Source organism: Accipiter gentilis, chromosome 28 (assembly GCF_929443795.1).
Source record: "Accipiter gentilis chromosome 28, bAccGen1.1, whole genome shotgun sequence".
NCBI lineage: Eukaryota > Metazoa > Chordata > Aves > Accipitriformes > Accipitridae > Astur > Astur gentilis.
In genome coordinates, this window is record NC_064907.1 from 18794050 (window position 1) to 18806147 (window position 12098).

The 12098-nt window shown below is 39.6% G+C and overlaps 2 protein-coding genes across 3 annotated transcripts in view; one reads left to right on the plus strand and one right to left on the minus strand.

Moving 5' to 3' along the window:
* Positions 1–12098, plus strand: part of DOCK5 (dedicator of cytokinesis 5) — a 331080-nt gene that overhangs the window by 93382 nt on the left and 225600 nt on the right. The gene's annotated exons all lie outside the window — the stretch shown is intronic.
* On the minus strand, positions 3158–12054 carry KCTD9 (potassium channel tetramerization domain containing 9). 2 transcript variants are annotated; one of them, XM_049831245.1, is made up of 12 exons: positions 11944–12054; positions 10916–11037; positions 10220–10263; positions 9944–10040; positions 9391–9449; positions 8684–8812; positions 7975–8042; positions 7785–7880; positions 7166–7315; positions 6685–6790; positions 6277–6410; positions 3158–5458 (listed from the first exon to the last, which is right to left on the minus strand). In XM_049831245.1, exons 1-12 carry the CDS (start codon positions 11989–11991, stop codon positions 5342–5344), a joined length of 1170 nt encoding a protein of 389 aa, XP_049687202.1. In that variant the 5' UTR covers positions 11992–12054; the 3' UTR covers positions 3158–5341. The 2 variants fall into 2 exon arrangements, with proteins under 2 accessions (XP_049687202.1, XP_049687203.1); XM_049831246.1 differs by lacking the exon at positions 8684–8812.

Consider the following 12098-nt stretch of genomic DNA (forward strand, 5'->3'; position numbering starts at 1 on the left):
TGAGCCTCTCAAAGTGTGGATTAACTCATTATAAAGAGATTTAGCATCTGAAGAATTTGGGTGATGAGCTAAATTAGGATTTTTGAACACCCTTTCAGCGTTTTAGGAATGTCTAGACCTCAAAGGTTCCATGAAAGTCCCTGTTGATATTTTACAGCTGTGTTCAGTTTAGTCTGTTTTCTGTTCTAATATCCCTGCTCCTTACAGAGCACTCTTTGCAGTCTCTTCTAATGCAACTTTCTTCTAATACAAGCATCTGTAAGCACTGAATAAATAAAAAGGGAATACGGGACGTTGTTCAAGCACATTACCTGCTTGCTGAGAGAGGTTGCAGAATAACTCCACCTCTTCTCCGTTTGAAAATGTCTTGCAAGTATACTTGTCACCTCACTTTTTATATACAACCACCGCAACACTAAACCTTTCACAGCAGGTAACTTTATCTAATTCTATCTCACAGGCTGCAATTTTGTTCTTAAAACTGCTGTAATGCAGCAAAAGTAAAGCACATAATTGGAACACCCCTGGTGTCGCTATTAAATTCAGCTGTTTTCTCTAAGAGCCATAAAAGTAACAGCCTTTCTTTTAAGAGCCTATAAATCTGACATTCAAACCTAGCCAACTGCTGTTGCCTTGTGGAAAATACACAATCTTTTTTTCAGTGACTAATAATTTTTAAGTAAAAGTTCTTGGGTGAGTTTGAATTTGTTGAGAGGGGCTTACAGGAGTTGAAATGGATGAGGAATTCAGGTTAGTCTCTGTATATCAAGCATGAAGGAAACAGTCCTTCAGTGCATGAACAAGAGCCTATGATTGCACAAGTGCGCAGAGCATTTTGCATGCTCCTTTCAAAGTCCTCCTCCTTAATGTTTAAATTAAAGTGCCTTGATATTCTTTGCTCTGTATAATGCAAAGTAGTGTTAAATTGATCAAAAGGACAAGTATATTGGATTGTAAACAGACTTTGTCACAAGGGAGTCTTTCGTGAATAGGACTCCCAGACACTGCTATTATTTTGGATTTTTGTATGTACGTGTGTGTGTATGTATACATGTTCTTCACTCCTGGGAGTTTATGCACTGCAGTTTTATAAAGAAGTTGATAGCTATTTGAATGCAGGAGTTAAATTCAGTAATTTTGACTACAGAAATCTAATTATTTTTTTTAATCCACCTGGCAGCTATTTTGACTTGCTATGCATTGTTTTATGTGCAATTGAATATATTGTGTTTAGTGTTCTTCAAACATCCTCTCTTCCTGCTCCCATGACCTTTTTGAGATTAATGGCTTAAAAGTAATAAGTAAATAATTTAAGGAGGATTTAGTGGCTCTAGCAAAGAGTAATTCTTCCTGCTCTAATGCTCCTCCTACTCATGGCAAGAATAGCCAACATCTAACTTCAGCTGATAAACTGATCAAGCTGTGAAAATAGTTTCTTTCAGTGGGAGAAACATTACCTTGGCGTAGGCACATCAGAAGGGAGATTTTCCTGTAAGAGTGTTTTAAGACTCCTCTCTTCCCTGATGAGCCTAGCAAAAATTAAGGTTATTTAAAGGTAAATAGAAGATTTTGTTCATCCTGAGGGACGATGACATTCAAAGAGAGAAGGGGGCCTGCTTAGCCCAATAATTGCACCTCTTACTAACCCACCATTTTAAGCTAGGTCTAATGACAGCCTACCCTTAACATCTCTCAACAACCATGTTTCTCCACAGGTTTCTGCTATAGCTACAAAGCTGACCTGCCGAAGTACGTCAGAAAGGGCACGTAACTGCACTGGTTAGTGAGCTGTGCCGTGTCTTCTCTTAAACTCTAGCCCACGGTCCTAAGTTACTTAAAGGAGTTGGGAGGTTAAAAAAAAAGATTACAGCTGGTTTTGTTTGCCCACAAATACTTTTATGGGCCTGTGTAACAGAAACCAACAAAATACTCTGGTTTTGGCAGAGGCAGAGTCTGAATGCAAGTCTGATCCAAGGTCTGGGAGTGCTTCGGTCTGGGCTTGTCAGGCAGGTGCCAGTTTTGTGCTCTCAAAAAAAGGCAAAGTGTGAAGCTGGGATTTTATCACGTGACCTCTCTTTAGTTTTCAGACTGTCATGGTTTAACCTTCAAAGTAAGTGCACTTACTTCTCTTCTGGGGAGAGAAACCTTAATGCCTGCCAGGGCTGTTAAGTACCTACCTGGAAGTCAAGGACTTGTCAGGAAAACCTGCGTTTGTGGACTCCCATCCCAGGAATCAAGACCTCTCTTTTATCAGAAGTGTTGGAAAGGCATATCACAACCTATTGAGTCTCTTGGGCTTTTTAGACAGCATTCCTAATCCAAAGAATTGTAATGGAGGTGAGAAACTGAAGAAATATTTTTTCCAATTCTGTTCTCAGTGTGCTCTACAGCACTTATGCTGTATTTGTATTATCACTGTTGTGCCACAGCGATTATTAGACTGAAATCATGAGTACTTTAAAGACCAAAGAAGTCAAGGACAGTGGGTTTTTTTCCTCTAGAAGTGCTTTAGCACTTCCTTATTAAGACACAGTTTAGCCGCTTGTGCTGGGTGATGATAATCTCTAATGTGGAGCATTTTAAATAGTGCACATACCTATGTAAATTGTGGTTAATGACTTCTGACTCCAAATTACTTTATTAAGCAAATATGAAGGGTGGGGACAAAGAAAAGCTGAAAAGTGTTGCAGATGAATGACAAGTCAAAAAAAACCCATGAAAGTTCTCAAACTGCGTGTATCAGAAACATTGCAGCAATCCCCACAGCACAAGGTACACTTACTTGTTTTTCTAGCAGTTAAGCTTTATGCTTGAAAGCAAAAATTTTTTTGCTTTCTGCCATAGTGCAAATTGCCTCTGCATAAGGAAGGACATCTAAAACTCAGTCTTCTCATAAAGTAAACACTTAAGCATGGATAACTGCTAGTTTACAACAAGTAGTCCATTTGAGAAAGCACTGGTTACATACAAATCCAGGCTAAGGTGACACTCAAGGTCTCACGGAAGGCAAAAACCAACTTTAGCTACAATATTTTTAAGTTTCTATATGAGGAACTATCAAGTTAAAAGTTGCACTGTCTTCTAACTTGCTGTCCTTCCCATGTAAGTCAGGTAAGATAGATTGTTTTTCTAAATTAAGACAACCAAGACATTTCCATATTTCACACTTTTATTAATGCAATTTAAATTAGGCTGGAACCTGCAATTTCTGAACAGGCCACTTTGGGCTATTCGTACAGCTTTGTCATAGCAAAAGAGGTACCTTAAATTCATCTGTGAATGAATGATGCCACATGCTGTGATTATTCAAAACATAGTGCTTCAGTGAAAGTTCAAATATATTTTATACACAGTGATTATGAAAATAGATTTTTTCCATACAATATTTTACCTCTGCCAGCTACAAAATATGATAAAGAAAAATAATTCATTTATTTCTCTAGCTCTAGGAATCTTCTTCTACTGCAACATATACATCACTCTCAATGAAAGCGACGAGGTGGGAGAAAGGACTCCGAAATCACGCTGAAATATTTCCCTTGAATCTACAGGTGTATTTTACCAAGGATATGGCACTGTCCTAGAGTCAGATCAAGAGGCCTGGGAATCTGGAGGAAATAAAATCCCAATTCTGAACCACATGGCTGTGGGATTTTGAGTCCCAGAAGTTCATGTCATATGCCTGAGTCAACGCAACTTGAAAATAAGGGAGAATCCTGCAATTCCCCCCAAACAAATCATACACTGGTCCTGAACTGATCTTTCTAGATTGATGGCAAAGCAGCATTTTCATAACAACTACTGAGACAAGACTTCTGTCCAGAGGGCAGGAGATCTGCACTGCAAGTAAAAGACAACCAATCCACTGAAGTAACTGTGGAACTCAAACTACTGCTAACAGTGTCACATTCTCTAAGTTTTAGGATACATTGGTTCTTAACTTCCAGTAATAGCTGTACTTCCTTAGATTCAAGGTTAGTTTTAACTTTGGGGTGTTTAAAGTAAGCATCTGAGGTAAGAGTTCTTGATGCACCTTTTTTTTTTTTTGGTATAGTTTCTTCATGTGCTTTTTGATTGTGTATAAAATAAAAGTGTTGTGTTAGATAAGAACTAGATTGATACTACAAGTGGAAACAGCTTATTAAATGAAGCGCATCACCACTTAAAGAGATGCTGTGAGGCTTTCTGCACTGCAGAAGTCACATAGTTCCCTACTTGCTCACAGGTAAAGCAGTTGTGGAAAGGGCACTTTGCCCTATGCAAGATGCTTTTACAGCCACTTGAAGCAGGCCCGAAGTGGAATACTAAGAGCTGGCTGGGAAAAGGATTATGCCCATGCTTTCAAGGATTCAGTGTACACGAGTATTTGCATAGTACATTGAGGGGAAACAGGTGCCATTTTATTCATATACTGGAGTAATGATGGGAGGTCGGAGCACGTGCTGTGGCCCCAGTGCCTATCTCTACTTTGGTGACAGTATTGTATTTTCCTATGTACATTTAATTCACAAAGCATGAAAAATCTACAGGTACTCCAGTTTGGAGTGGTTAGGACATTTGAAAGCAAAAGAATTTTTTATACCAGCGGTGATTGATAGTGCAATTTCACACTGGTTTGGAAAGGATTAAATAAGACATCCAATTTCTGAACAAGGATGTTTTAGCTATAACTAAGTTTGCTGTGTAGGTAGATCCCTTCAGTGGAAGCAGCTTCCACTGTTCATTTTCAAAGATCATAAAGCTGTTCTATACCTGCACTCAAAGTACTACAAGGCAATATATTACCTATGATGACAGTTAACTACTGTTTTCACCCCAGAAGAAAAGAGTACCTGAAAACATCCTGTGGACATTGTCTAAACCACATCTGCCATTTAATACACTGTGCATGAATGAAGAAACTAACTGAAAATACACTAGTCTAACTGTAAACCTGAAATTTGTTGCTACTATACATGAATAACATTTTCTATTCATATTGCAGCTACAGATTTAATAAATAGATTTGCATATATTGTGCTTTATAAATTAAAATGCATTCCAAAGTGAGGCAATGCTAAACAATCAATCTATTTAACTCCCCCCTCCCCAAAACAGGCCATACATTCTGGTTCTAGAACCAGCCCGCTTCCTCACTCTGTTCACAAAGGTAGAAGCAGCATCTGTTTCTACCTCTTAAACAAAAGCTCCCTCCCCCAAAAGTGATCAAAGAAGAGTTTACTTTGGCACTACCACAAATGTAAGTTATCTAATAACCATTACTTCTAACTTAATAAGGGGAGGAGGTGAAGAAAGTCACAATAAATGTTTGGATTCCTTCCTCTTCGGCATCTTCTCTTCCCTATCTGACGCTCTGAGACATGTGCAAAGGTGTCAGCATCTCTTCAAAGATAGCTCCTTTTACATTAGATCCCCTCAAATTAGCTTCCTGTAGATCACAACCTGATAGATCACAATTCTAAAGGGTAAAAGAAAAATAAATGTTAATTTTATATACCCAGAACTTAGTTCGAAACTTTACCTTAACTACATTTATACAGAAACCACATATACTTCCATAAATTTCAGCATAAACTTCTAGTCTATCACTCTAAACTAGAGTTTTAGTCACTTCTTGTTAGAGAGAAGTTCCTTTTTGCAGTAACAGCTGGATCTATTTTTAAGCTCTTAGACTTACTCTCTTTACATCAAATTATCTTCCAGGAGTTACTAATGCTTGCTGAACAAAGCTAGAAGGAAGCCACCTCTTGCAATCTCACCAGACATTACTCTGAATACTTCTCTAGTACTTGAGGAAGAACAGCCACGTACACTTGCAAAATGAGCTAGTTTGTAATTCTAACTAATGGAGACTGCGGTGTATCACGTGCCACGAGTCAGGTAAGACTCCATCACTACTCTACAAATGATGTCCCATGATCAAAAAAAAACCACCCCAAACCCACAAACCCAGGCACCTGCATTTCTCTTCAGTTCTTCCATGATGGCATGATCTTACACTAAGAGTTAAGTTTAGCATATTTCTGTGCATCACTTTTGAGATGATACAAGCCTTTCCTGTGGCTTTGAGGTGTTGGCAAATCCAAGACTTTAGACTCACCTTCCAAACTGAGGCTAGAATGAGATGTGGTTCCTTAGATCATCCATAACTCACTAAGACTGAAAAAAGACTAGTTCACTCTGTCTAGTTTGAAGCTGCAGAACTCAGCCAAAAGCCAGCAATCCCCAAAATTTTATCAGTTGACTAGTTAGTGTATAAAACAATTCGTAACTCACTTCCAAATCAGTTCCTGCCAAAGTTGCTCCTCTAAGATTACAGTTCTTTAGTTTTGCATTTTTCAGCGTTGCAACCCTTAGATTAATTCCTGTCATTTGACTGCCTTCCATGTCAACACCTTTCAGGTTAGCACCTAAAACACATAAAAAATAGTCTTAAGAGGAAATACAGTCAGAAACACAGTAGCTCCAGAATGGTGCTTCTTCAGAGACATCGAAATTGGTAGAGGTCAAGGTAGAACTTGGAATTTAATGATTATATGGTCACACACTCAGGCCAGTGTTTCTGGCCTCTTCTCATAAAAACATGGATTGTACAAACCACAGCCAAACCTTTCACAGGCCATACAGATTTACAAGCACATGGTTCAGTTTCCACAGAGCACCTAACAGGCAAAAACTTCTTACCTTCCAAATTAGCTTTAAGGCCTGATGGATCTTCAAAATTGCACCCTTTTAGAGATGCTCCTTCTGCGTTGGAACACAGCATCTTTACCCCTTGAAGGTTTGCACACTAATAGAGATAGACATGTCAAGTGAGATTCCTAAGTGCAAAGATGAACAATACCAAAAATGATCAGAGTATAGTTTTCATTTCTGTTTTGGAATCCTATTAAATCACAACAGCCTTGTTACTCTGAGGAAGTCTAAGAACTTGCTATGGTATTACTTCATCATCAGGAAGGCAGCTAGTTCTCACTAACGGCCCTTTTTTTCCTTTTTTTTTTATTTAAGATAGCTTCAAAAAGCCTTTGAAGTCATCCAGCTAGAACAATCGCAGAAAATGTTGAAGAACTACATGTTTTACACTTATCTGCTTGTTCCAATTCTTCTTCCCTTAAAGTAACTGAAGAATAGCCCAGACCTTCCGAGACGCAACAATTCTTACATCAAGCACTGATCCAGAGAGGTCAGCTCTTTCAAGGTTTGCACAGCACAGGTTGGCATGTGCTAGGTTGCAACGGCTTAGGTTAGCCATCTTGAAGTTTATGTATCGAAGATCTAGGCGTGAAAGATCTGCTCCACTGAAATTGAGACCCTAAAAGCAAAACAATAAATCCCAAAAAGTTACAGAAGATGAGGTGTAGCTCTGAACACAAAACAGTTAAGAGAATCATGTAAATGGACATGTGTGTATAAATCTATACAGAGCTACAGATACATACACACACACAAGACCATCTATTCTACTACATAAGACTAATGAAATGTAAATGCAAAGCTATCAAGCATTGTCCTTGGTTATGCTAGTACATTTTAAATTTAAATAGAATAGCTTAAAAAATTGTTCCTCCAGGAAACCTTCAACCTAAAGAAGGAAAGTAGCCCAAGCAGCGTGCTTGAATTTCTTGTCACTCTGCTGCAGCTTGGAATCAGAACTCAATTAAAAAGCCAGGGAGGGGGGGGAGCACAAGTTGTTTGAATTTCATGTTGTGACATGACGCTGCAGGATATTTCACCACCAGACACTGACACTACAGAGTGAGACAAAGTCTGCATTTTCGCACCTGACATCGCAGCTCTGACTTGGTTGGGGTTGCCAGTAGGAATCGGACAAACTCCTTCCGAGAGATAGGAGAATGATCCTCAGCTGGCTGTGAATTCTGTTGAGAGAGTTGTTTAAAAGCTAATACAGATAGGACTAAATTATATATTGCACAGGACATGTGCATTCACATATTAAAGAAAACAGATTACCTTAATAGCTATTTCTAGATGTTCAATTAGTGAATCGATACCAAAAAACCTGGCTTCTTCCAAAACACCTAACAAAACAAAGCAGTATTTGTTATTTACAGGGAGTTGTTAAACAAAAGGGCACTCTTCTTCCCTTACTGGAGAAGGCAGTGTATGGCCACACCAAGAGCATGCCAGAAAGTTTGGGTTAATCCATCCTTACTATTGGAGGAGCATCAATTCAATCGACTTTCCATACTTGTTATACCTTTTATACATTTTACCTACACTAACGAAGATGAATAGATCACTTGTTGAAGTTTAAGGAGTCTCAAAGAAATGCATAAACTAATAAAGCTGACAACCACATACATTATATTAGATTTAACTGGATAGAGGACAAGCAAGCTTGCTTGCAGCTAAAAGGAAAAAACTCAAAACGGATGTTTCCAATACCAGTATTAGGTTAAAGATACCAAATCCAGAATTATGGCCAGATATTAATGCAGTAGGGAGAATTTTTAATGCTCTCAAGATAAGTTTGAACAGTGTATCTTCATTAAACCAAGCATGTGGAATTGCAGTGCTTGAGAATAAATTCACCAAAGAAAAATCCCAAACATTTAGATGAGTATACAGAAGTCCCGCTGACTTTACCATGTTTACCTGAGGGCAAAGTTTAACTTCTAAAGAGTAATAATTTAGGAGATGTCATACAGGTAATACCTACCTAGCAAATTAATGCCATCATTTACAATGAGCTGTCCGTGACGCAAATAGTTCAAAATTGGCTCAAAATACTCTGGACTGCGGTCAATTAGGAATGCTCCTCTATGATCTTGCTTATTTCCCCAAGCATCTGTTTCCACAACATATATATAATTAAATTTGATATATTAATAGAAGAGCATTTGCTTCAGTTTCAGATTTTTACTACCAAAGGGTACTGGATTATGAAACATTCCACTGAAAGGGCGTTTCTTGGAGAAAAGGAAGAAAAGAGGAGGGTAGGGGGAAATCACCTTAAAACGAGCTCACTCCTGCTATAACTAAAACATTTTATCACATACATAAGAAACATTGCTAGAATAAAAGCAGCATTAAGATTTTAGTTTCTTAAAAGCTGTCTTGTACAGTGTTTGCCCACTGAGTCTGTTGACAAAACTGAGCAAGATGCACCAATATGATGAAAATCTACAAAGACCCCAAAATATTAACTATGGATGGAATTATATTTTCAGTTTGTGAGATGATAAGCACTACACGGGCAATGGAGAAATAAACAATTATTGAAAAAATGATTACACATTCTACTTTGATACTTTAACATACTTTTGATATTTTAACATCTGAACAAGAGTCTCAACTTGATAGTGCCTTTTGCCTACTTTGCTGATTTGTTAGCTTAAAAAATAAAGTTTACTTCTATATACTAACCTTTATCTTTAAACATGTGGGCCAACATACTGTCAGGTTCTTTATTAACCAAAGTGCTCCTAGAAAACAAGGCAGTGCAATTTTATTTTTACGTGGAATGTTTTCCTCAAGAGACAAACTTGCTGGCTGGAGTATATTTTCTGCCCTTGGTGTGCGATATGCATTCCAACAGCTACAGCACTGTACTGATTTAATTTCATATAGTGTGATAACAAAATACGTTTCGGACCTGAGGTATTGTAAAGGTGTTTTAAATACCAAGCACTTAGTTAACTGAAATAGTCCAAGGAGAAATATAGGCCTGTTCAGGCTTTTCGCCAATTTTACATCATATGTAAACTGTTTAAGAATTAATTTGTTGCAAAATTGTGATAGCAAATACAAAATACAGAGAAAGCTGCAGAAGTCAAAGACCTCCTACTCCACAGTAAGTTATTTTTCTAGCTCTTTTGCAAGAGCATCTGAAGCCTCACCCACTCAATGTACACTACCAGCTGCCACAACTACTGAAATCAAGACCTTTAAGAACAAAACCAACTAGCTGCATTTTTACCGTGTAGTGGTGAAGTATCGGCCTCCAACATTGAGTGTTAACCAATCAGTGTGTGATCCTGTTAGTTCTTCATGAGGTCTCCCATCAGCCTGAGGATCTACACAGATGTTAAAGACACAGTAATTATTAGAAAAATTGTGAATATTCCTGAATCCTCCATGTAGTAAGAGGTATCTTCTAAAAACACCAGAAAATAAAATTTTAGATTTACATTAAAGCAAAACACAACCTCTTTCCATTAAACAGAAGGTAGACATAAGAATTACAGAGACTTACCAATGAATGGTTCCCCTTCACAGACAAACAAAACATCATCATCCCTGAAAGGAGAAGGGATAGGGGGAAGAGGAGGAGGGGAAAAAAAAAAATTAATCATAATTTTTTGTTCATCTAATTGACAGTGGGGACCCCTCCTGATTAGCTTCAGGTAAATGATATTCAGTTGCCATTAGTTAGAACTTCAATATCTTATTTTTATCTTAATTTTGCAGGTTCCAGTGGATTGACTTCACTAGAGATGTTATCTGTATCAACCAGGTAGGGATCACTTCTGTTACTCAAGCAGTTTAGTTTTACAAAAGAGTTGCTCTTCTCCCTGCTTGGGGAGTATTCTATGAAGCCAAAGCAACGCTAGAGTTTGTCTCCTTCTCAAAATCCTCATCCGGGTGCTAACTAGAATAGTGGGATTTTCCTGGTACATGCATTGCACTGTGAATCAACACAGGAGGCTGTTAAAAGGCATAAAATGCAGCTTGTATCAAGTTCTGATTCATCAAGATAGAAATGCTTTGAAGTTCAAAAGACAGTATTATTTTTCCTTGAGGCATGAAAGCACCTTTGGGCATACTGGATGGCAACGATATCATCTGTTCTTGAGGAAAGCGCTGGTTATTGATTAAGGTCAGAGGATTAATAGGCTAGTAAATCTCTTAATCCGCATCCACGATTTGACTTTTATTGGATAAGCCTTACCTAATCAAAGCGATATCATCAATGAGTCCACCTTTTCCATTGTAAACACTGGTCGCTTTTATTCCAAGCTTATTACTAGCTACAGACAGCAAATCTGATAAAGTCCCATATACAGCCACAACCTGTGGAAGAGAGAGGCAGCGATAGGCACTGGCTTCTGCCATTTCAGACTTAGTACCAGGGCTACCAATATCTTCTTATGCGGGGGAGGCAGGTATCTGTCGTTCTTTACTAAAAAAAGCAATCAGAAAGACCAACTTTGATGTTAGAAACGTAGCTGCCTTAAAGCGGGGTGACTCGCACATCTCTCGCCCAAGACTCATCGTACTGAGGCGGCGGCAGCAGCAGTGAAAGGATAAGTGTTGGTACTATTAAGAATATTACGCTTCAATTATTTATTTCTCTAAAGAAATAGCGCTATTTGTTCTGTTCCAAGTTTTTCCCGAATTTATTTCCCTCTCTAAATCCGAAGGTTAAGCTATTGTCAAATTTACCGTCTTCACTCCAGAGGTGCGGATGGGAAAAATCAGGGATCACGGACAGCCCTTACAGCTGCATCGCACGGCCTTCTCCCATGCTAGTTGTGCACTGGCTGGGCCTAGAAATCTGTTTTCGCTCTGGAAACGTAACTACGTGGGTTTTAAACAAGCGAGCGGAGTTTAAACAGTTTTATTGATCGGCTAGCCAACAGAAAGCGCACAACGCGGCGCCAGCCAGAGACCTGACGCCCTGCGGGATTTAATTTACGTGCTTCCCACCGTCACCGAGGGCAGGTACGGCAGGACCCGAATTAACAACGACGGCGGGAGGGTAACTTTTAACAGCGAAAAGTTCTCGGCTCGTCGCGACTCCCCTCAGCACTCGCCGGCAGAAACGCCGGCAGCCGCCGGCTCTATTTTCCGGTGAGCTGACACCCTCCCCGCAGGGCCCTGGGAGGTTTGCGGGCACTGCGGCGGCCCGGGGACCGGCACCCCGAGGGCGGCGGGACCCCCCCTTCCTCCTCCTCCCCCTCCCTGCCCGCCCCTCACCTTCCCGTTCCGGGGGCTGCCGTTAACGAACAGCGTGACCCGCCTCATGCTGCTGCTGCGGCGGCGGCAGCCCCGCTCCTCCCGCCGAACCCGGAAGGTAGCGCTCGTTGACCGACGTGAGCCACGGCCAATAGGCGGCCGAGACCGGCGTCCAA

What these genes read in the sequence shown, in the direction of transcription:
- KCTD9 (XM_049831245.1), bottom strand. Translation starts at nt 11,991, where the DNA reads ATGAGGCGGGTCACGCTGTTCGTTAACGGCAGCCCCCGGAACGGGAAG. An exon ending in TGAAGGGGAACCATTCATTG is followed by an intron (nt 10,041 to 10,219) that starts GTAAGTCTCTGT and finishes ACATCTGTGTAG; the next exon opens with ATCCTCAGGCTGATGGGAGA. An exon ending in CCTTAAAGCTAATTTGGAAG is followed by an intron (nt 6,411 to 6,684) that starts GTAAGAAGTTTT and finishes TATGTGTTTTAG; the next exon opens with GTGCTAACCTGAAAGGTGTT.